The sequence below is a fragment of the Haliaeetus albicilla genome, chromosome 3 (genome assembly GCF_947461875.1).
Source record: "Haliaeetus albicilla chromosome 3, bHalAlb1.1, whole genome shotgun sequence".
Taxonomy (NCBI): domain Eukaryota; kingdom Metazoa; phylum Chordata; class Aves; order Accipitriformes; family Accipitridae; genus Haliaeetus; species Haliaeetus albicilla.
Window position 1 is genome coordinate 68,520,662 of NC_091485.1, and position 26,243 is coordinate 68,546,904.

Sequence of the window (26,243 nt, forward strand, 5' to 3'; positions counted from 1 at the left end):
TCTCTGGGAAACTGCAGGGTATGATGTATGGGGTCCTGGAGCAAAGGACCTGTCGATCTGAGTGCTGGGGATTTCTTATTGCAAAGGCATTTTACCTTAAGTGACTCTGATCCTGACAATAAGCCATGCTATATGCAGAATTTAAGAGTTACTTTGCACATCAAGGTGTTTACTCAAATTCCTTTAGCAAAAGCAAATGGCAAGTTTCTATGAACATAAGACAAGAACTCTAAAATCAGCATGACAGGTACAAAACAGCACCACATTCACAAGCAACAGTAGCCTGGAAATGGACTGGTGGAGTCTGGTTTAGTTCAGAACTGGACGGTCCTTTTGAAGTGGGTCTCCTGCTTGTCTCCATTTGCTGCTCCCTCGTTTGCAATGTCAGGCAAAAGATTCCTAGAACCACCTGAAAAAAACCATTGTCATGCCCCAATATGCACAAGGAAATACAGAAGCAGTGAGACCATTTTGCAGCACAGGCAGCGGGGAGAACATTTATATTTGTGTTCATACACAAGTGTTCTTTCCTTGGACAGACTGAACAATATTTGGGATCTTCTTTCCCAATCTGAGAAAAGCTCCACACAAAGTCTTTACAGCCAAGGAGGGAAACCTGGAATTTCAGTCCAAGGTACACATTTTTTTCCTGATTCGAGGGCCCAGTGATAAATTTAAGGTCTGATATCTCAAGAGCTAACAGGTGCTGAAACTAATTCAGTACCTCACATAAAAGGCAGACTTCTCGTCTCTAACTACAAGTAGTAATTTGCTTTAATTTTGTGATTCAGATATATCCAACTTATTCTCAATAATAAAGTCTCTTCTACTTCAGTCCCAAGCTGATTTAAATAGTAGTTTTTGCCATCTGTCCTTGAATCCTTTACACTGAGTCCTGGACTAATACCATGGGAAAGAAGAAAGAGCTTCTTGGGTATCAAAAGAACATGAACTAGATCTAAGATTTTCAATGATGAGATATCAGGGTTGAGTTGACCCAGGGAAATTCATTTGACTGAATAACTATGACTTCCATGGCAAATATTTCTCTACTACTTATGAGCAAATATTACACTAAGTAATCCCTTTGAAACAGGCTTTAAAAAGCTTCCATTAGTCATTAAGCCCTTTCAATGCCTCATTAATTCTAGCAGTATAATCTGGTTTTGATTAACCAGGTTGTTAAGTGGCCACTGTCAAACACTGATAAAGAGGAAGAATTTGCTTTACAGATCACAGGCATGTAAATATGTGTCTCATCACAGCTGATAAAGTGTGAGAAATTACCTTCAGCCCTGTAGAAATCACCCCAGGACAGTTAGCACAAAGTAATCTGACTACATGTTCACATCTATAAGGTATACATTAACATGTTTCAGGAGCCTTTGACACTTCACTACCACTCTGAAAATGTTTAGACTGAATCTCAAGATTTGTGGGAAGGAAACTGAGAAAGTTTAACTGATTGATCTATAATACTACAGACCTGCACTGGAGACACACTTGGAAAAGTTTTAAGAATGCTTGACAGTGACTTAGTTTCATTCATGAATTCCCAGATTGAGCTAAACCATAAACATTTAAACATACATACATTTTTATTTAGAATATTGAAAAATAATTTTAGTGAGATGAATACAGCTTTTGCTATAGACATAAGGGAGGGTGATACTTTTTAAAAGCATTTAAATATCTGAAGCTGTAACTTGGTGCTGAGCGTAAGCACTCAGGAAGTTCTGAAAATGATGCAGGATATCAGCATCTTTAAATGCTCAGAAGTCCAATACAAAGTCTCAGGTTCATGGAAATTAAAACAAAATGAGTGAAAAAAATGGAGCTGATTCTTTTAGAGGATTTCCACTGCAGAATAGAGTTCTGTGCAGGAAAATCAGACAGCTTGGATTTCTATCATAGCTGATGTCATGCTTCACTTCAGCAATACTTCATAGGTGACTGATAAATCTCTGTGGATATTTTCCCTTTGAAAATTTTATACTGCTGATGCACTTTCATTTAAATATGGAAGCATATTGGAACTTTATTATCAATCTCGGTGAAATCCTTAATTAAAAAGTCAGATGGCTGCCTGCCTGGTTGCAAAACCAGAGGAGCCAACACTAATTTATGTACACTGTAAAACAGGCATAATTATGCTGTCGGTAGACTTGCAGATGGTTAGCACTGAGAGCACAAAAACAAGGGTCAAAGCATAGCCTCAGCTCACGTCTTTCTAACCAAATGTTCACCAGTCTCCTCTTCTATACACATATTTTCTGTGAAGTTGCTGAGGAGGAAGATGTTTGTAGTTTAGAGCCATGGAGCTTTTAAGTGCTTCTGTTCATATAATACATGCTATAACTTTGGAGACTTTTCTCCCCAGACACTAAGGCTGTACTACACTGAAAGTTGTATTTCCAGTAACAGCAGTACAACTCCCCGTGTGGACTTGGTTATTATGAATTTCCTATGCTAGAAAAGCTGTTGTCAATTAGGAGAAAAGTCTCTTATAGGTTGAGATACCTCCATACAGTGCCCTATATGGAAAAATTGCCACTGTGTGCAGATCTGAACTCATCCAAGGGCAACCTGGTATGCTAACATCTAGACAAGGTAGAGGGCTGGTCCTGTGCTATACCATCTCTTTAAATGAACTGACTTTTGACTCTTGATCCCTGGCCAATTCTGATCAAGTCAGGGCTTTTCTGTGGAGAAGCTGTAGGGGTAGAGTTTCTTTAAATGAATGTGTGGCTCTCATGAAAGCTTTCTGTAAGAGATCCTACTCTGTGGAAAGGTGTGGTTGTTGTTGGTTCTAGGGGCTTGTAAGGCAGAAGAGACTACGTCCAGTCTAACTGACTTTATGTTAAAGGAAATAAGGAACAGAAGTAACATCTCCAATGGTTGGGTTAGCGGGGGACATTACTTCCTTTTCTTCCCTACTCCTAATTTCAGTAAGTTTTAAAAACAGCTCAGCTAATTCATGGTGATTCTGAAACCAATACAGTAAATGGTCTTGAGGCCTGATGTACTGTGTGGCTCTCATAATGTTTTCACTGTGAAAGGTTTGGTGCAGTAAAAATTTGTACAAAACCTAGCTCAGAGAGATCCCAGTTAATTATTAGATAGCTCCAGTGCACAACTACAACCAACAGCAGCACTACTGCTACTAATAATCTACGTGATCATTTCTGCTTTTTAAATTGTAGAACACAAACTGTCGCTGTCAGAGTAAGCTGTGGTTTCTAAATTATGTCATACCTTTTGTCCTTATTAATTTATATGTTGCTTTCACAGTTTTCAGCTTCATTGGGCTTTTACTCTGCCTGCGTGTCTCAGAGGTGGAAGGAGACAATTGTATATTCTCAGTATTGCTTAGGTGGTGCGAATGAGAACAATAAGCTTCAACGTGCTACAGATGACTCCATAACAGAAGAAATACATTTATTCTCAAATAATTTACAAGTAAACAATGAATAAAAGGACCTATGTGCTGGTAGGTAGGGAAAAGGGTTGTGCCATGACTCCAATCATTTACTATTCATCTACTTGGTCTTTTGTGCCCAGAGATCTGGTACTCTGGCCTTCCTTTCTGTCTGTCTCACTAACACGAGATTCTGTTGAAAACAAGTTCTTTCTCAATCCATGTCAATGGTTGGTAGGGCTCATGAGAAAGTTCCTCACCCTACAAAGGGAGTACTTATAATTAGGTTGGTGGATGGTTGTCAGCTGCTACGAATAGTTTTCAATCACAAAAGCAATTATTACATCTTTGTGTGAAAAGCTGCTTTTCAACAAGCCCCACGCAGTGCACGGATGTTATGCCTGCATTAGCCCTACAGGCAAATACTTCTGATCCCTATTACACAACTGCTTCTCTCTATTGCCACCTCTCTTCCACAAGTCCTTCTAAAGATCACTTCTGACTGTGGCCTTCATGGCAGTCCAGCTGAGATCCTGGCCATCTCAGTAATTTCTGTCAGTGTCTTTTATCCTGTGTTGTAGATTTCACCTCCATGCAGATGAAGGTATTGATAATGGTATATTTTAAAGGAAAGAGCCAGGCAGGTAAGTCAAAAGCTTAGCACTAAATGCTACCCTCTGAAAGTATGATTCATAAAGTTTATAAATTCATATAAAATTCATAAAGTTTCATAAAGCTTAATGCTGTGTCCAGTGCTGGGCTCCCCAGTACAAGAGAGTCATGGACATACTGGAGAGAGTCCAGCAAAGGGCCATGAAGATGATGAAGGGACTGGAGCATGTCTCCTATGAGGAAAGGCTGAAAGAGCTGGGACTGTTCAGCCTAGAGAAGAGAAAACTCGAGGGGATCTTATCAATACATATAAATACCTGAAGGGAGGGCGGAAAGAGGGCAGAGCCCAGCTCTTTTCCATGCTGCCCAGTGACAGCACCAGAGGCAGTGGGCATAAACTGAAACACAGGAGTTCAGTTCCAGCTGAACATCAGGAAACGCTTTTTTACTGTGAGGGTGGCTGAGCACTGGCACAGGTTGCCCAGGGAGGTTGTGGAGTCTCCATCCCTGGAGATATTCCAAAGCCATCTGGACATGGTCCTGGGCAACCAGCTCTAGGTGGCCCTGCTTGAGCAGGGGGGTTGGACCAGATGACCTCCAGAGGTCCCTTCTAACCTCAACCATTCTCTGAGTCTGTGATTCTGTGATTTTGTATGGTTGAAGTTACAAACACAGTCTAGCTTTGACAGCTAACATCTGGTCTTTAGCAACTGTACAGAAAAAGACTAATGCTCAGGCTACCCTATGGCTTCCCTTCACTATCCATTAACCAGTAAGAAATGTATTTGCTACTCACCAGCTTGCGCTTATGGGAATTATCATTTGAAACACATAGTGGGAAAGCACATTTTGCATCTCCAGTACTGTTACCCATACTGGGTATATTCAGATATCCACACTGAGCATCTAAGACTGTAAGACAAAAGGCAGTTCTGAATCAAGCTTTGCTATTTTTGTGCATGTTGTTCTGCAATACAGCTGTAATTGTTAAGTGCAGTATAGCTTTACACTGTAATAGTATAACAGATTATCTTCTGCTTTTGGGGTTTTTTTGACCCAGCTGAATCAACTTAGCTCTGGGAGGAACTGGACTCCTTCTGTCTTGTGCACCAACACCAAAAGTCTCTTGTTCTGTCTGTGCAAATACAAAACTTACATCCCATCACCCAGTTTTAGAGCAAGGGGAAGATCTTGTGGCAAATCCAAGGGCCTTCCTGGACCATTGTACATCCTCTTTCCTTTCAGTACTGCTAGAATTTGTCATTAACCCCATCCACCTCCTGTCTACTGGATGATGAATAGATCCATCCACCGCATACTGCTTGAATTCATCCAGCCATCTAGTTAGAGGTGAAATATCGCAATACACACACACACACAGGGTGCTCTCTGAAATTTTAATCTCCTTAACCCAATTACATAGTAAGAGATAATGCTGTACGTACAACTGCTGAGTCTGCAGAGGCAGAATGAGGCGAGCGGCAAATCAAAAAGCAGCACTTTTTTTTTTTGCTGCTGTAGGTTGGAGCAACCTGCTGCAGATGCACAATGGCTTTGATCAGCTGTCACGTCCTTAACTGGGGGAGACAATATTGGTGCTATTCCCTCTTTGCTCTTCCTTTTTCTTGTGGGAGCTGTGACTACCTTTTTTTCCTTTTGTTATCTTCTTTGCATTTTCACTATACAGGCAGTATTTTATCTATGTTGGCTTTATGTTCTTTGTCCTCTTTCTTATGTCTTCTTTTCTCAAAGCTGCATTACCTTAGTGATCAGTAATTGATACTTTGTGATGTGTGTTTATGCTTTTGTGGGGCACTGGTATCATCTTGTGCTTGTACACTTCGTTCCTCTGTAATCAACCTTTGCTTATATTCCCCATGGCCCATACACATGGAGAATTTTATTGAAGCTGATTCTAAGAATATACTCCATTTTCAGACTGGATCCCAAGATTATGCTACCATATCAAACAACCCTTTCTTCAGCATTTCCAAGTATATTTTGGACTTTGCTATTAATTTTCCTATGAGATGCAACTGCAGCTCAATACAGTGTTGGGGTTTTTTTTTGGTTTTTTTCCCCCGAAAACGGAGCATTATCTATCCACTATAAACCAGATGAAAAAGAGAACTGAGTTGGAATGGCGAAAGATCCAATCGTATTATCCTTTGGTTTGACAGCAGAGGTCAAATTTGATAGCTCTGTGCTTATGAAAAAAAATGAAATATGACCAGACTATATGGATGCCTGTTTTCCACAACCTTCTGAAACTCTTTACAGGTTCGTCCAAACTGGCTGAAGGTCTGAAAGGTGGATTGTCCCTACAAGATTTTCAGAAACAAGCAATAAAGAAAAAGAGGAAGGCCTTCAATGTGTCCACCTCTTACAAACATCAGAAAATCCCCACAGCAATCCCCACAGCAATCAATAAAACTACAGGAGACAATTTTTTTTTTTTTTTTTGGATCTGCTGCCAAAATCTACTGATTTTTATCTTCAGAAAGGTTGTGGAGCCTTTCCTCTTCACCCATCCCAGGGTCAGCAAAATCCAAAGGCAGCCCTGGCCTCTCCCTACAGAGGCCGCCCTGCGGCCCCACCACCAGCTCCTGGGCATGGGCACCCTGTACAGTCTCAAATGTAGAAGTTTTGATGTGCAATCCAGAAAATGATCCATACTCATCTTTGTGGGCATATAACTACTTTGTGACATCAAGAGGTAAAACATACTACTGTCTTTTTCGTAGTTAGCCTGCATGATTAGGAATTTATAGTGAATAGGGGTATATGGCAAAAGAAGTCGATGTTTTTATACTCCATTTACCAGAGTAGAGCTGATTAAATAGATCCCAGGGCTGAGAGGCTTATATCATGTAATAATTTATTCTGGAATTGGAAAAATTGAGTCAGTGCACAAGAAAAATCCAAGATGATCAGATCCAATAGATCAGATGATGCCCAAATTCAACTTTGGTTTATGTCTTTGTGGTATATAAATTTTCTTTTCAGCTCTCAGTATATGCAGCATTATTATGAAACTTCATTTCTTTTATCCTATATCCATTTCAAATTGCAACCAAAGAAAATGCATCAGTTCAACCAATCAGCCTAAATTAATGGATATATTCTACTTCTCTTCAGTACACTTTAAGAAAGACTATTTATCTTTATCTTACATTAAACATCTGTGGAGAATCATAAAGCACTTTAAAGAGGCTAAAAAGACCCCAGAATTTAATAGCAATGTTTTCATTCTAACTGCTGAGATTTTTGCATGATGTTTTTCAAAATTAGGTATACAGCACTTTCAAAGAATGTATCATGAACTTGACTATGTGCTGAGGGATATTATGGGCACTATTTGGACCCAGACTGCTACTTAAACAACATACTTTAAGTGGAGTTTTAGTGGTTCAGTTATAAATGCAGCTTATTAGTTTTCTACCTTAAGGATGAAAAAAAGATCTAACACAAAAAATTCTTTGATTCTTCCTGAGTTGAATTTGCTTGCTCTATCCCATTTGGCTAGAAGCAAAAGCTGGTTTGAATCAGAAGCATTTTCTTTCTGCAGCACCAAATTAAGTCTTCCTTTACAGAAAACCAGTTTCAAATCCATTAGCAAGGTAATGTAGGTCACTTGATTTGTTTTTTGATTGGAGTTTCTCTGAATTTTTCTCTTTGAAATAACAGTGGCCTTAAAATTGGTAAAAAACCAAATGCATATGTTTTTACTATAGTATTGAATACTCACTGCCCAACTAAAAAGTCAAAAGAGACATTCAAGCACATACATATCCTCAAATCAACTGCTTTGTAGACAGCAGAGCTGCTGGAAGCTTCCCCTATGTCCAACAGAGCCAACCCCAGCTGGCTCCAAAATGGACCCGCCGCTGGCAAAGGCCGAGCCCATCAGTGACGGTGGTAGTGCCTCTGGGAGAACGGATTTCAGAAGGGAAAAAAACAGTTGCTGTGGGACAGAAGCTGCAGCCGGGAGAGGAGTGAGAACATGTGAGAGAAACAGCCCTGCAGACCCCCAGGTCAGTGCAGAAGGAGGGGGAGTAGGTGCTCCAGGCGCCGGAGCAGAGATTCCCCTGCAGCCCGTGGGGAAGACCATGGTGAGGCAGGCTGTCCCCCTGCAGCCCAGGGAGGTCCACGGGGGAGCAGATCTCCACCTGCAGCCCGGGGAGGACCCCACACTGGAGCAGGGGGATGCCCGAAGGAGGCTGTGACCCCGTGGGAAGCCCGCGCTGGAGCAGGGTCCTGGCAGGACTTGTGACCCCGCAGGGGATCCACGCTGGAGCAGTCTGTGCCTGAAGGACTGCAGCCCGTGGGAGGGACCCACGCTGGAGAAGTTCATGGAGGACCGTCTCCCGTGGGAGGGACCCCACACTGGAGCAGGGGAAGAGTGTGATGAGTCCTGCCCCTGAGGAGTCTGAAGCAGCAGAAAATAACATGTGATGAACTGACCGTAAACCCCATTCCCCATCCCCCTGTGCCACTGCGGGGGGGTTGGTAGAGAATCCGGGAGTGAAGCTGTGCCTGGGAAGAAGGGAGGGGTGGGGGGAAGGTGTTTTAAGATTTGGTTTTATTTCTCATTACCCTACTCTGGTTGATTGGCAATAAATTAATTTTCCCTAAGTCGAGTCTGTTCTGCCTGTGATGGTAATTGATGAGTGATCTCTCCTTGTCCTTATCTCGACCCACAAGCCCTTTGTTATATTTTCTCTCCCCTGTCCAGCTGAGGGGGGAGTGATAGAGCGGCTTTGGTGGGCACCTGGAGTCCAGCGAGGGTCAACCCACCACACAAGGCTTGATTTGCTATGGGTTTATGTCACATGTCCCTTATTATTCCTCATTTGAACCACCCAACCCAGAAATATTTATTGTGACCCTCCCTCTGCAAAATTCCACTGTTTTCTCAATATCCACCTTTTGCTTCCATAGTAACTCAGGGTCTAACCATATTTCCTAAATACTTCCCACAATCTCCTCAGCTTTCCCCCAGGTTTCCAGAGCCCTACCATCATGACTCCTACTTTCTTTAACTACCATCTAGGCAAGAATGATAATATGCACAAAGAGTTCAGTTACTACTATGTTGATTAGCTGAGCAGCTATTGTCAGAACACCTAATGGCTGAGTTCTCTCTTCCCAACAGCAGTTGCATCAAGACAATCCCCTTTTACTACTCAGTGATGGTTTTCACTAGATTTAGAGGAGCTGATTATTTCTGTGACCTTTCCCTTTAGTCAAATAGGGTGAAAATAACAGAAATGGCACTCAAAAGCAGAGCTGAGATAAGAATGACATGAGCCTTGTTTTCTCAGGAAACCAGACAAAAAAAAAGAGAAAAATAAAAGAAATTTTGTCTTGCCAAATTGCAATAATTTTCTAATGTTACCCAGTATACATTTGTTCTTTGATGCTGCCTGTTTCACTTATGGGCCAATCCAGAAGCTGAGGGAAAAAAATATGATAGTGGAGTCCCTGGTTGCTAAAAATGGGCTGGAGGGTAAGGAAGGAGCAGCTCATGCCATTACAGCTGCTCAACCTTATTTCATCCAACAGCTAAAAATTAGCCTTGTTATTTTTAGGGGATCCTGAAAAAGACGGAACAGTTGAGAGTAGCTGCAAGAAGAACAAGAATGGTCTGGCTGATTTCTCCCAGCTTCCCCATGGTGCCATATCTGAGATACTGTGTTCAGCATTATTCTCTCCCAAAATCTTCAAGGACTGACATTGTTATACAAGCTCAAGAATCCAGGAGCTCTGCATTATGCTGGAAAATTCACTGATGTATGGTAGGTTACAGCAATGTCTCTCACTCCCAGAATACATTGTTTTCTTTTATTGTTGTCCTTCATGAAAAAGAAAAAACACTGAAAGAATACATAGAGATTTTTTGCTATCTTCAGTTTACTGAGAATAATCATAAAACTTGTTACAAGTGCTTTCTTCCTTCCTTCTCTCTTTTTCTACAGTAATATGTCATCTTTCAAGCTAGACAGTGTATTCTTTGAAGAAATGACAATGTCTGACTTATATGGCTCCCATTCTGATTTGAGACTTACTTAAGCAAACAATCTAGTAAAAAAGAAATGTAATACTAATTCCAACTTCAGCTATGTTATACCTACTCTACACATAGGGTCATGAAAACAACTCAAACATACATGCCACATATAAAGGGATTATTTAAGAATGTTTCAAATTAAGGGAGGAACATCTTCATTGTTTTCAAAATCAACATAACTCTTCTTAGTCTCTGTAACCTTCTCTGGTTGTAGCCTGATAGGTCCTTGTCCAATTCGTTCCTTTTCTTGGATTATCTTTGTCACATCAGGGAATGAATATTTACTAGGATCCACTTCTAATTTCTCAGCTTGTCCGCTCCTGAAACAAGAGGGAAACAAATGGAAAAAACTTAATTTTGGTGTCAAATATAACAGAACTATTTTGGGTGCCTGTTTTAAATCTGTTGACTTCAGTGTGAGAGTTGTTACTGAGTCCAATTTAACCAGGATTAAGAGGTTTTGTACTTGAAAATTGATCATTATAAAAAACCTCATGTAAATCTTTAAGATTTTGTACAAAAGAAACCTTAGCCTACAAACATCAAAAGTTAATTTTCTGACATCTATAATTTGCTTTGTATCAGAACATGGTGATTGCTGATATCACATTACAAGTGGTAGGCTTTTGATGTAAGACAGCAGGGTTTTAATGTAATTGGTTTTTAGTTCTTTTTTTTCTGTTATTTTTTAACACAGTTCCTTCACACTAGCTATTAATTGCTATGTGACAGATTCATCTCTGGAAAACAGAAATACTTTTATTTAGAGAGAAAATGTAATTGTATGAATTTATTTGCCTTTATGAGCTAATTCTTACGTTTTGGCAATATGAATCCTCACCATGTTTGTATTATTAAAAAAAAATGAAATATATAAGAAAATGAAAATGAAAAATGAAAAAATGAAAATATAAGAAAGGTCAGAGTTATAGCAGAATTTCCAGATTCTATTGTTATTAAGGATATTCTTTTAGATCACACTTAGAAATCTGTACAGGCCACTCATTAAGGCAACTAACGCACATCACATTATGATCAAAGATTTGAAATATTCTTATACTTCCTGTCTTTCAGCATTTAAAGCCACTGTTGTTTTCTAATAGAGGAGCTCAACAACTAAATGGAAAAAATCCAGCCTGTTTTCAAGTAATTTGTAACTGTTTACATGAAAAATGGCAAAACGGAAATTTTCTTGTACAATGATGTTCTAATTTCTGCAAATTCCCACACAATTTATGCATCTTTATACTAATTTTCATTTTATACTGTTTGCTACCTTGGGTCAAAGTTCCAAGGTCAGCATTACAAAAGACAGTGCGTCACTCTTCAAAGATGTGAGAAAACTACATGTTTACCCAGGAGATCAGAAAGGCTCATTAGAACTAGAACAAACAAAAAAGTAGCAAAGACACTGGATGAAAGAATAAATTTCTTTGATGACAACACAGGTAAGGAAAATATGTAAAGCAAGCATATTAAAAGATTTTTTTAACTGAAAATACAGCATCCTTAGTTGTTAAAATGAAAAAAGAGTTTTGCCAAGCAGCTTCCAAATTCTGCTAGTGCTTCTCCATCAAGGCTCCGTGAGATCTGAGCAAACATCCCAGCCCAGATCTGTGTGCAGGAACTCCGTCCTAGTGAAGGAGAGATGCAGAGGTTTCCTCCTCTCATCCTATGCTATGCTGAGGAAAACATGACTAACAGAAGAGGCAGTCATCAGCCTAGACACCTCTTTCAGCCTTATGCCACTAGATTTTTCTTGTGCTACGGGAATTAGTTGATCATTTTGATGAGCAGAAAACAAGCATAGACGCACCCTGCTTTGATAATCTGGGTAACCCTTTCCAAAAAGTGGCACAAACAAAAACTACTCAGAGGAGAATTTTATGGGTAATGAAGGCAGAGAAAAGAAAACTCTTATTTCTTTACCCTGAATGTTCTTCAATTTATAAGGCTAGATTTTTTCTTATCTACACAGCTTAATGAAATAAAGTGGATTCACTTTGTGGCAACATTCTAGAAAATATTCATCCCCAAAAGGTAAGAGACATGAAATGTGTTGTAACCTGGAACCACTTTATCAGTAGCTGTTGGGGAGATCCCAAAGAGAGCACACCCTGTCCAGAATCTTAATCTAATTACTAATCACTAATCTGAAGCACCTCAGAAAAAGCTAAAAAAGCATAAATATGAACATGAATTGTCCTCAGCCTGTGCTTCTGACACATGTTAGAAAAGGTTTTCCTTGATCTGAAGTATTTTTATTAGTAGTGGTATTTTACATTTGTTCAACGGCTCTAAAATTGTACAAATTGCTAGTCATGGAAATACAATAAATTCTATGGAGTTTGAATAGATTATTGCTTAGTAGCAGAATAAACTTCAATAAACCAGAAATTAACAGTGAGCGTCCTAAGTAACAGTGCACATCAACAAGCTATGAAGGGATTATATGCATCAGTCATTCTCAAAATTTAATCAGCACACATTATCTAGAAGTATCTATTAGCAACAGACAACAGGAAAGACTGAGAATCAAGTACAGGTGATTTTTTTCCAGAAAGGAAGTGGATTTTTACGTACTTATATGCACATGATCAAATATTCTATATTTGTTTATTAAAGCTTCATAGTGTTATCTCAGCTGCCATGATACAAGTATTCAGCTGACAACAAGACTCAGTTATGATGAAGTTGTTGCAGCTACAACACATACATCTGCTGAGAATCTGCTCCTCTCACCATGTAATTTATGCGAAAAAAAGGCTGGGTGTTGATGATGTCAAAACTAACCACCTGAAAATTTTTGGAAGAAAGAATGAGTTTTAGGTCATCCAAACATTTTTCCCATGTAATTCCACCCAGCAGAATAAAAATAATCTTGTTGCTTAAATTCTTCCATGAGCAATGGTAAGACAACAGTGATGAAAACAATAATAATTCTTGCACGACCAGCTACAGCACATGTCTGGAGATCTCAGTGTTTGCAAATGATTTCAATTTCAGGTTTAAAAAAAAAAGAAGTTCACAGTTTCTGGCACTGCTACCTGCTGCTGAGTGTTCTCTACTCAAGAGAAAATTATGGTCTAAACATTAGAGCACCATACAAAAATAAATAATACTGAATTAAATCCTTTCTTTTTTCCTGGCATTTTTTTCCCTTCGAAAAGCAATTTCTATCTCCACATAGTTCAACAATGATTTTAAAAAAGAAAATGAAAAAACTCCACAATAAAGAAGGTCAGTCCTTACATTTTGCATAACTATAGCAGCCTGCTGAACAATCTGGTGTGTGACAGAGCACATATCTGATAATTTGATATTTTTTGATAATTTACACTTTAGTTCACACAGTTCTTAATCCCCATATTTGATATTTTAATGATTTGACAGTTACATTTCCCTGTTTCAACTTCTGAATTTCAATAACATTTAAATTGCTAAAGAGTTCTCATAAGTTTGATCCAGAATATACATGGTTTGACATTTGATTGAAAGTTTGCTTTCTGGCATCAGGATTTCCAAAGATATTTACAAGTCACAACCAACAGCTTTGGAGAGGCACTTTTTCCAGTCTTCTAACATTGTGAATGAAACAGCACAAAAGTCATTATCATCTTAGAAAAAGTACTAATAAATCCTTTTCTTGAATAAGAAAATAAAGTGATTCCAGTACATGGAATTGTATCTTATTTGAGAGCTTTAAGAAAGACAAATCTTTATTTATGTATGTTAAAAACCATTGGTGAATGTATGACAATTGCTATACTCTGGTCTCAAACTTTGAAAATACTGGCTTTGAAAAATCTACTAGGTAATCAAGCAAATAATCATGGTCTTATACATACTTGGAATATTAATACTTCTTTCATTGCATAAGAGGCCTTTCAAATCTCCCTACATAGGTGTAATCTGAAATGAAGCTATAGCTGGATCAGTGGATTGTTGGGAAGGTATGAATACACAATGACTGATAGAATCAAATTCACTTTTCAGAGACTAAACTACAATCAAGAAGAACTAACAAATCACTGGTAAAAAGTTCCGATAAATAAAAGGTTTATGATATCTAGGTCATTCTGTTCTAAAAGACAAATACATCTCACAAATAGGATTCACCAGACTGAGAACGTATATAATACTAACATCCAAGTTTCTAAAAGTTAGACAGAAAATCACAGTCATTGTGACATTTTTAACTTCATTGTTCCCTTACCTTCTTTTGCACAATCACTTCAAGATACTAAATTTCAAACTGACCTTGTCTGTTAGCAAGAAATATGCTCCAATACCTGCAATATGCAAATTGACCCTGATTTTATAGGTCTGGCTATAACACCATCTTATTTTCACTCCTTGATTAGCCCAGAAAAATAAAAATCACTGTTAAATTTGTCAGTCAAAGTTGAGTCCCTAATGTTTAATCATTAGGGAAGCTTACACTGAAAACACTTTTTTCTAACAAGGTGTTAAGACTTTGTTTACAAAGTTATGGAATGTTACAAAGAGACTTTAAAGTACGTCTCTGCCCTCAGCCTTTTGTCCTTGTCACATATGGACAACTGGAGATTACTTTAGATTGTAGTGATCAAGAGTTAACTGAACAGTATTCTTGAGAATGCCTTTCTCCGGAAGGGCATGTTTCTGAAGTCTCCTTGCCCTTATTACAGTTATGGATTACCAGATGCCTGTGTGTGTAAATTAATTTTCAAATCACTTCTGAGGCACCCCACCTTTTGTTCTCATTAGTCAAATGATAGAGATGTATACTCTCTATTTTGATTAGCTCCAGTTCTCCATGAGAATGCAAATGAATCTATACTTTAAGATTAACTTGAGTAAAAAGCCTTTTTAATATGTTGCTTAGTCATACTTGACTCCAGTTTCTGGTTAAGAACTTGATTGAATTACAATTCCTATGATTCCTCCTTTCTCAGACAATGTAACTTGCATTGTAAAAATTCTCAGTGTCTTCATGAGAGCTAACAAACTATGTAGCCTGAGAATATTATTTCTGCAAATCTATTCAACTCTCAAGATTTACAATCTACCCCCAGGTATTTATAGAAGGCAAATATTACATCTCGATAGAATTGATAACTGATTTGCCATTTGTGATCTTTCCACACATTTATTCATCTTTCATGCAGGCCACAGTTTGGATGCACTTAGCTTTCTTCAATTTAAAATATTCATGCTTGGTTTAGACAGAGAAGTGAATTTGGGTTTTGAAAGATCACATAAATCCCCTTGCAGTTCTCTCAGGTTAGTTTGCCTACAGCTCCATTCAATTTCTGGCCTTATCTTACCTCCCATTCCCAGTCTTGAGGAAATCACTCATTTTGTTCTACTGTATTTCTCCTTGAAACATGAAGTCCTCTCCTTTCCAACTTGTCACACCTCTATACCTCTGTGTGTAAACTGCAGAAACGTAAGACTGGGAGACATTCTCAGCCATTAAGTCTGTGGAAAGGGAGTATTCCCACATTCACAAGGATTCTTTCAAGGATCCAGATTAGGACTCCTCACTCCCAAAGACAGATTTTTTACCCTTACATCTATAAATTTTCCCCACAAATTTGTTCTTTGCATCTTCTCCACCAAAATGTACCAAGCTAAATCAGGGTCATCCAGTAAATCAGAGCTTCGCACTATGTCTCATCCTCAGCAACACTGTTACATCTCAAGTGAGACAACTGTAGAGAGTTTTTGAAATAATCAGTCTTTTATTCTTTGCTTGTTAATAAATGGAAAAAAGCTCAACTAAAACCAAAAAGTTCTCCAAGGAAAGTAAATTAGTGGTTGTTCATCACTGTGAAACTGTAGACTACAAAGGAAGTTCTGTTAATAAGTCTTATGATGACATATTTGCTAGAAAAAGGTTGGAATTAAAATCCAATACAGTGATTAAAAACATCCAGGCTTTCTTGGCCTCAAGTTCAACATAACTTGCAGGCAATTTTATATATTTGATGTCTCTCCCAGGTAGTGAAATTTGGCTGAAAATGGATAACCTGTTCAAAAGCACTTAATAGGTTTACCAGCAGACAGTGGTGGACATTCCAGCAGCATGTTTTCCTTTTGTTTTCCCCTTAAGAACCCAGATTAAGAAACCAAACCAAACCAAACAAACAAAAAAAAAAACAAACCCAAACAAAACCAAAACCACCACCACCCCCCGAAGCCAGAATTACATACTGCCGCTAAGAACTGGTACCAGTTCAGTAAAAGTTGGTTCCTACCTACATCTGAATTTCACCTATGCAACTGTGTTGAACTCAACTTCTGTACCTCACAGATGAATTGTGAGGCCAGTTACAGTAAAGAATGGCATATTCAGCTACTACATTAATAGAGGCTTTAGAAGTATAATAAATCAATCTGTCATCTTCCTCCCATAGAAACTTGTCTCTTTGAAGGTTTGAAATAGTTTTGTATACAGTTATAGAAGAAATCTCTCTTACGTGGCAGAAGTAATGATAGTATCATCATGTAATCTAACTAACAAGAGTTAAAGAGATTTAAAGCACTACATTATAGCTTAGCAGATTATATGTCTGACAGCATTTAGCTAAGACATCTGTAGCTGTCAAGTGTAATCACTGTAATGAATGTTCTTCTGTAAGCTAAGAGACAACTATTCAGCAAATTTTTAACATCTGGCTAGTCAGCAACTTTTCAACTAAAGAGGTCAAAACTTACTATTTTTAGAAGAACTGTAATTCAAAAGACTTTTTTCCTACTTCTGCTTTTGTGATACATATTCCTGTAATATTTTAACAGTAAAATTTGTATTTTTCCTTCAAAATCTGCAGTAAGCATATTCATAATTACTTAAGACTGCACTGAAATCAAACACAAATTCTTGGGAGTTTCGCTATGCCATGGAGTATCTTAAGTTCATCAACTAGCAGGAAAGGGAACCATTTCACATTGCTACTTTGATTACTTCCATGTTCCTATTATTACTTTTCTTTAAACCTTTACTGTGTAGCCAAAACTAAATGCTCAGAGAGGGTTCTAAGGAAATAGATATCCCTAATCCACAAGTTGCCAACTCTTTTTCTGTTTGGCAGAATCCATTTGGAAGAGAGATAATGTCAGTTATCTAACTAAGGAAGATCTAGTTTTCTCCCGGAAAAAAGCTAAGACCTTTTTTTTAACTGATTCCTTTTAATGTATCTAAAGCTTTAGCTGTACTTCTGTGGGGAAAAAAAACCCCAACATTCCTTTTGCAAAGTAGAATCATAGAATAGAATCATAGAATAGTTTGGGTTAGAAGGGACCTTTAAAGCTCATCTAGTCCCACCCCCCTGCAATAAGCAGGGACATCTTCAAGTAGATCAGGTTGCTCAGAGCCCCATCCGACCTGACCTTTAGTATTTCCAGGGATGGGGCATTTACCAGCTCTCTGGGCAGCCTGTTCCTGTGTTTTACCAGCCTCACAGTGAAGAACTTCTTCCTTACATCTAATCTAAATCTACCAGCTTTCAGTTTAAAGCCATTACCCCTTGTCCTATCACTACACTCCCTGTTAAAGAGTCCCTCTCCATCTTTCCTGTAGGCCCCCTTTAAGTGCTGGAAGGCCGCTATAATGTCTCCCTGGACCCTCCTCTTCTCCAGGCTGAACAACCCCAACTCTCTCAACCTGTCTTCATAGGAGAGGTGTTCCATCACTCTGATCATTTTTGTGGCCCTCCTCTGGACCCACTCCAACAGGTCCATGTTTTTCCTGTGCTGAGGACCCCAGAGGTGGATGCAGTACTGCAGGTGGGGTCTCACCAAAGCAGAGCAGGAAGAATCACCTCCCTCGACCTGCTGGCCATGTTTCTTTTGATGCAGCCCATGATAGAGTTGGCCTTCTCGGCTGTGAGAGCACATTGCTGGCTCCTGTCCAGCTTTTCATCCACCAGTACCCCCAAGTCCTTCTCCACAGGGCTGCTCGCAATCCCTTCATCCCCCAGCCTGTTTTGATACTGGGGGTTGCCCCGACCCAGGTGCAGGACCTTGCACTTGGCCTTGTTGAACCTCAGGAGGTTCATGTGGGCCTACTTCTCGAGCTCATCCAGGTCCCTCTGGATGACATCCCATCCCTCAGGTGTGTCAACTGTACCACTCAGCTTGGTGTCACCTGCAAACTTGCTGAGGGTGCAGTCAATCATGCTGTCTACATCACTGATGAAGATATTAAACAGTACTGGTCCCAGTACAGACCCCTCTCATCTGGGGAGGGACACCCCATCTTATGGTGAGGGACACCACTCATCACCGATCTCCATCTGGACATTGAGCCATTGACCACTACCCTCTGGATGTGACCATACAGCCAATTCCTCATCCACCAAAGAGTTTACCCATCAAATCCATATCTCTCCAATTTAGAGAGAAGGATTGTGGGGGACCATGTCAAAGGCCTTACAGAAGTCCAGATAGATGACATCCGTAGCTCTTCCCTTGTCCACTGATGTAGTCACTCCATCATAAAAGGCCAGTAGGTTGGTCAGGCAGGCCTTGCCCTTGGTGAAGCCATGCTGGCTGTCTTGAATCACTTCCCTGTCCTCTATGTGCCTTGGCAGAGCTTCTAGGAGGATCTGTTCCATGATCTTCCCAGGCACAAAGGTGAGGGTGACAGGTCTGTAGTTCCCAGGGTCTTCCTTTCTACGCTTTTTAAAAATGGGTGCAGTGTTTCCCTTTTTCCAGTCACCAGGGACTTCACCTGACTGCCAAGACTTTTCAAATATCATGGAGAGTAAGTATCTACCATTTGGCTTAGAACTTTTAAAAATATTTTAAACACTCAGTAATCAAGATGATGCACTGTTGTAATCACTGCTGCCTAAGGAAAGGGTGCAGTGCTTGTGGCTCATTAGGAATCTCAACAAATTCTTGCAGTCACCCTATTATCTTCTCATCTTGCAGGTCATTCAGAAAAGAAGTCATGACTGATCTTTATTAAAAATAAGAAATAAAAAGCAAAATTAATGACAACTGAATCTTGCAGACCCATTTTGCCAGTGTCCTAAATATTGAGACCAAGAAGAATACTCATGATCCATAATGCTGTTTTTCACTAACTGCTTAGCCTTTCCATCACCATTCACCACAATGAAATCAAACAAGGAAACAAATGCAACACTTCAAATATAAACAGATAAACGGCTTAACAAGCTTTGTTGTTACTATCTCTTATTCTGGTGTGAATACCATTGCCTATAGCAAGAGGAAAAGGAAAGATTAAAATATATATCATAGTATTTGTACTTAGGCCAAGTGTCCATCAACCCTGCTGTCTATGTACAGCAATGGCTAGTAACACTTGCTAAGAGTAAAAGCAAAAAATAGTGCATCACTGATATTTGCTTGCTTCTGGCAGTCATTAACTGCAAGATTTCAAGAGCTGTAGTTTACATCAGGTTTAACAGGACGGATGCCTTGCAGAATTGCTTTTTTAACCTATTTATTAGTGCAGTAGCTCAATTCATATACCAGTGAGCAAATACATTCATGAGAGAGATTCAAAATCACTGCTTTCTAAACGGTTACATAGCAAGGACTTCTGCAGAGGCGATTCTCAGTAGGTGATTTAGTTTTAGTATATACCAGTTTAATAGTCTGAATGAGCTGATCTAGCAAAACTGATCGGCAGAAATAAGTGCTTTTTTGGCTCTGCTATCGGAGCGGATCACTTTATAAACAGCACCAGACAAGCTATTAGTCTAAAGCTTTTAGACATAGTTTTACTCTATACAAATCAATATTTTCATACTCTCAACAATAACATAATAAGAAGCATATATTCTGGCATGTGAATAACACATGGACAAAAAATAAAACTAATGCAGAAGAAAAAAAGGAATTACCTTGCATTTTTTTGCAGTGTATTGCAGTCAGAATGTTTAATTGAAGTTGATACTTTTTGCTTAGCCAGGATTATTTCTTTAGCCTAAAATAAAAATAGACAGAAAAGTAATTCTCATAAAATTTGATACTTATGCTCACAAGCATTTAAATAATCTCTCAAAAATAGAAAAATTAAGAGGGTGTGAATAAACTTTCTCTTGAACATTTACTCTTTCTTTTAGATTTTAACACTCTTCACTCAGCATGAAACACATGCACAAGGGAAGGTAACCAAATGATCTGAATGGAATTATTTTCAAATATATGTATGAGTGTGTATATATATGAAAAATATTTAAATATATACCTTTATTTCTATTTAAATATATGCTGTCTTGTTTAGTACCATGTTAATAATGCACATTACTGATTTTCTCCATTGCTAACTGTGGCGGCGTGCCCCCCTACCCCATCTCCCCTGCTTAAGCCATACCCAACAGTGGGGGTTTTGATAGCTGCATCCAGCTTACTTTGGACTTTGGGGGACGGATGGCAACATGGTAGCCAAGGGCTCTCTGGAATGGTGAGTCAGACATCTTGCTAGTGTGCAAATAAATAGTGGACAGCCCAGGGCCCGTTGAGCTCTCCTGCATGGCAGTGGGCTGCACGCCAGGATCTCCCTTTCAGAAGGGACACCTCTCAAGGTCTTTCCTCAAGGTTCAGAGATTCCTTGCTGCAACAGATTCTTGGTAAGTGATTAATAGCAACTTTGAAATCTTAGCTAAGTGATATAAAGGATTGATTGCACATATATAATCCTTTAGACATAAACTGTTGACCAAGTCTGAGACTAGGATTGGATCCAGCCACACATAGACTCCTGAGAAGGAGTTTAGAAAGAAAGGGGGTCCTTTCTGAACCTCATGACTCTAATGGGATGGTCTCCTTCACAATTTGTTTGACCCTGTTCTCTATGCAGTAAATAATCAAGTGTACTTTGTCATTGAATCTTGTTAAACCACTTGTCCTGGTTTTGGCTGGAATAGAGTTAATTTTCTTTCTAGTAGCTGGTATAGTGTTATGTTTTGGATTTAGTATGAGAAGAATGTTGATAACACACTGACGTTTTCAGTTGTTGCTAAGTAATGATTAGACTAAAGTCAAGGATTTTTCAGCTTCTCATGCCCAGCCAGCAAGAAGGTTGGAGGGGCACAAGAAGTTGGAAGGGGACACAGCCAGGACAGCTGACCTAAACTGGCCAAAGGGGTATTCCATACCATGTGACGTCATGCCCAGTATATAAACTGGGAGGAGTGGGGGCGGGGCGATCACCGCTTGGAGTCTAACTGGGCATCGATCGGCGGGTGGTGAGCAATTGCATTGTGCATCACTTGTTCTGTATATTCCAGTCCTTTTATTATTATTGTCATTTTATTATTGTTGTTATTATCCCTATTAGTTTCTTCCTTTCTGTTCTATTAAACTATTCTTGTCTCAACCCATGAGTTTTACTCTTTTCTTTCCGATTCTCTCTGCCATCCCACTGGGTGGGGGGGAGTCAGTGAGCGGCTGCATGGTGCTTAGTTGCTGGCTGGGGTTAAACTACAACACCACTGTCACATTTACCACTGAACTTTGTTAAGTCACTGTTTTATACCAATAAAATATATTGTTGCTTCTCTTTTGCAAGTGAAGTGCATGACTCCATCTGCAACATTAACTAACAACTGGTTTGTGATGTGCCTCTCACTTGCATTCCAGTTCTGGTGTCTATGTGCTAGTTCAGACTTTTTTTTTAAAGAATCTGCTGCAGTCTGGAATTCTCACTGTTTATAAAAGGGAGATGTGAGCACAAACTCTTTCAGCTCCTTTACTAAAACAGAATCTCAACTTTAAAGCCCAAGTGAATTCCCCTTCCCAAAGAAAGCATGTCCATCACTGCTTTTGGAAGATGTGTTATTGGCAAAAGGGTATCTCATTGCAAAAAATTATCTCTTTCCCTTCTTAACAACATCATGGGAGAGGAACCCCTTAAGCATTTGAAAGGAAGGAGAAGAACAGGAACTATATCAAATAGTTCATTTTATTGACTATTTCTTAGTGTAATTGATTTGAATTGGGTTCCAGAAGCCCAGTGAATTTAAAGTCTCCATTCTAAAATCTACCAGAAATAAGAAAGAGCCTGTAGTTTCTGTCATTCGTTTCTGAAATTCATTGTGAAGAAGCTGATCGCCTCTGATTCTGTATATACTCTGGTGAAGGAAAGTCCATTTCTTTGGACCTTGCCTCTCTTCTCAGAAGGCCCTCTAGTGTTCTGTTCTTTTAACAATAATTCATTTCTTTGATCTCCTTGAGACTAATGTTCCTTACTTTGCCCTCAGAGCACATCATCAAGGATAGTAGAGAAATTTGCTGATTCTGCAATCAACAGAAAAGGCTTCCTTGAGAAGAAGTGATCCTGGAACTTAGGGAAGGTCTAGGATATGCCTACTAGAACATCTATTATCAATTATCAAATATTGTTTGACATAAAAGCTCTTCTGCTCAAAAGATGTTCTCCTACCTCTGTTCAAGAAAAAAGTTTCAGTGATACTCTCTAATTTTTCTTCTTTTTGAAACACAACTTCATATACAAGAATGGGAGCTTCACCAAGCCAGTGGCTGACTGTCCCATCTCTTAGTGATGGTAATCAAGTGACAGTAACTGTTCTGGAAACAGAACTGCCACAGCTTCAACTGTGGCCAAAAATAAGACTTTGGGTTCAGCAGAGAGATAACTGTATGAAATCTAAAGCTTGTGGTATACAGGAAGATGGACTAAATTAATATAATGAAGCTTTCTGAAAATTACTTTATGAAACTATTGCTAATATGTGCATTAAACAGAAAACAGAAAGGAGACCCCTTTTAAGATCATTATCAGAGAATTCTAGAAATGGATGTGTTAAATAGCATCTGAAAGACATTTGAGAAAACAGAAAAAAAGTGTGAAAAATATATTTTTAAGCTGAGTAATCTTTCCAGTCCACATTTTTTTCCTACAGTGGCTTTTTTTCTTCTACAACAGGAATTCCACTAAGTAACACAGTTTCCCTGAAACACATTTATTCTGAAGGATGAATACATTTCTAGGGTTCCACAGCATATGTCTCTACATGCCTTTGATGGTAATGAAATATTACTGCATTTACCATACCTAGATAAGTGAGAATTATAATGAAATTCTATCAAATAACCTTTACACTGACATGCATAATACATACTACTCCTATTTTTAAATTAATTAAAGAATCTAACTCTCATTCATCTTTAAATTTCTAAGTGCTTTTGAAGGCCCAGGCAGTAAAAAGCTGTCAGAATTCATTTGTGACTGCTTATATAATGAAGAATTAATCAAAAAGTCTGAACTTTTCTGATTCACTAAAATAAGGAAAGTGAAGTTTTGAAACATGACACAATGTTTCAGAACCCTAAATAAAAACTGCTTGCTAATAACGCTGTTTTTTGATGCTTTTTCTCAGACAATTAAAATGATACTGGTGTAATCCACTGATGACATTTTACAAAATCACTGATTTAATATGCCAATTTTGGTCAAAGTCTATTAAAGAAACTCTCAGGTTTTAATTTTCCTACATCATCTGCAAAGATGACACTGCCAGAGCATAGAGGTTCAAAGTTTGAAAAGCTTCATGTCACAAATATTTTTCCCGGAAAATGAAGCATATACAATGTAGTCACTATCAACTCCTAAGTCATGCAAAATCTCTGTACAGATGATTATTACAGTATAAACACTGCGCTTTAAAAGTGTCACTATATCATTTCACTGAATGTTGTGTCCTTCACTTTGTTTTGATGACCTTCCAAAAAATGTTGGTAGACACTGCCTTAGAAAGAGACCCATTCTGCAGTGATTTGCTGTGCAGTAAATAGTACATTTAAGAAAAATGTACTTCCAGAAAAGAAGGTGAAAATCATTTGCTTTCTTTATGTGGAATTTACTACCTCCAACATCTGTGGTATGGCAAGGTCATCGGAGAGGCAAGGAAAGAGGTTTTGTTTTTCATTTTAAAGGCTAGGGAACTATGAACAGGCTGGAAGATGAATGGTGAAAGGTTTAGTAACCTGATCAGAAATTCACTAAAGCAAGTGAAAAACACTTGCTGAATTCAGTTAGCTTTCTGCTCTGTAACTGAGAAGAGAGAGATCTTTTGGGGATAGTATTGCAAGAAGCATATTATAGGAGACTATTTTTAGGTTAATAGCATTTTTAACATTTCAGTTACATAAGGAATGTGCTAGGCCATTTATCTAGTTGCAAATAATTTTATTTTGATAATAATTGTTTATCAGGAACAAAAAGGTTAAATATAGTGCAATATAGCCATTAGGCTTGTCTTATCACTGATATAGCCTGAAAGAAGTTGCATGAACTCTGTTCTTCCTATTACCTTACTAAAAGGAATTCATATTAAGTTGATGATCTCAAATTAGCATTCTCAAACATTGTTGATAACCTCAGCCATAATGTTCTAGAAGAAAAATATCTATTGGCCTTCCAGTTGTTGCTAATCTTTATTCATTATACTTTGCTTCCTAGATTATATCCTATTAATACAAATAAAATGTGTATGGATATAGAACATCTGAAAAGGGTATGTATCAAAAAAATATAACTTGTGCACTCTAATTTAGTCCTGGGGTAAGAGAACAGATTCTGTGACTGTAATATAGAACAAAGAACAATAGGGTAGTATCCGCTACATGCAATTGCTGTAAGCAGCACAAATACATCTTTCATCAGCAAATCCATGAAGTTCAGAGGATCACAGACTCAGAGAATGGTTGAGGTTAGAAGGGACCTCTGGAGGTCATCTGGTCCAACCCCCCTGCTCAAGCAGGGCCACCTAGAGCTGGTTGCCCAGGACCATGTCCAGATGGCTTTGGAATATCTCCAGGGATGGAGACTCCACAACCTCCCTGGGCAACCTGTGCCAGTGCTCAGCCACCCTCACAGTAAAAAAGCATTTCCTGATGTTCAGCTGGAACTGAACTCCTGTGTTTCAGTTTATGCCCACTGCCTCTGGTGCTGTCACTGGGCAGCATGGAAAAGAGCTGGGCTCTGCCCTCTTTCCGCCCTCCCTTCAGGTATTTATATGTATTGATAAGATCCCCTCGAGTTTTCTCTTCTCTAGGCTGAACAGTCCCAGCTCTTTCAGCCTTTCCTCATAGGAGACATGCTCCAGTCCCTTCATCATCTTCATGGCCCTTTGCTGGACTCTCCAGTATGTCCACGTCTTTCTTGTACTGGGGAGCCCAGCACTGGACACAGTACTCCAAGTGTGTCTCACCAGTGCTGAATAGAGGAGAAGGATTTACCTCCCTCAACCTGCTGGCAACACTCCTAGTGCAGCCCAGGATACAATTAGCTTCCTTAGGCAGAAGAGGACATTGCTGGCTCATGTTCTACTTGGTGTCCACCAAGACTCCCAGGTCCCTTTCTGCAAAGCTGCTTTGCAGGATCCAAGTTTTTGGATCCACTGACAACGAAGATACTAGAGCATGCAGCCCTCCATTCATGCATATCTTTGTGTGTCCCAGCTACACAAGTAGTTTTTAACCAAAACAAGGCAAAGCTCAGAACATCAACTCAGTTATTCCATAGAGCTTCTCTCTCCTCAGGTGTCACAAATATCTGTGAGTCATGACATTCTGAGGTGAAGCAGGCTCCAGCCACTCAGGCTAGGTAAAATATGTAGATGTAGCTAAAATATCAACTTAGGTGAAATGTAGCTGAAATATAAAGTTAATAATGGAACAAAGGCAGTTCTCAATCACAACATAAAGAGATAATATTCATTTTGCTGATTTAGGTCTGACTGTCTAGGCAGGCAGCAGACTTGAATATATCCAGAGACTCTTTGAAATACTTACATTTTTTAAAGCACTGATCAGCCACAAAGAGACTAGCAAGACGTATGAGTAATAAAAGCAGGTTATGGCACAGAAAACTGATGGTACTTAAAATATCCAAAATACAAGTAAATAGTAAACAAAACTGTTTAGAAACATTTGAAAATGACATTATCCAAAATGGCAAATGTCAAAGCCTCTGTTTCAAAGAAATAAATTTAGGAAAGCATGAATTCTCATATGAGTGAATTTTGAACATTAACAAAATATGGATCTTAACCAAATGAGTGCAATTTTCAGCATTCTTCAAGCTCGTGGTTAAACTGCATGCTTGATGCTAGAGTGACAGTTTGTGATTTAATGAGAGGCTGTCCATATAGGGAAAGA

At 38.9% G+C, this 26,243-nt stretch overlaps 1 protein-coding gene across 1 annotated transcript in view; it reads right to left on the minus strand.

The window, feature by feature from the left end:
• Positions 1 to 9,901: 9,901 nt before the first annotated feature.
• The window catches only part of DNAAF11 (dynein axonemal assembly factor 11), a 56,915-nt gene continuing 40,573 nt past the window's right edge, over positions 9,902 to 26,243 (minus strand). Inside the window, exons 15-16 of the mRNA XM_069780084.1 lie at positions 19,961 to 20,043; positions 9,902 to 10,420 (exon numbers count right to left, since the gene is read on the minus strand). Of these exons, the coding sequence (XP_069636185.1) occupies positions 10,234 to 10,420; positions 19,961 to 20,043 (270 nt within the window). The 3' untranslated portion in view covers positions 9,902 to 10,233. The remainder of the gene's footprint in view (positions 10,421 to 19,960; positions 20,044 to 26,243) is intronic.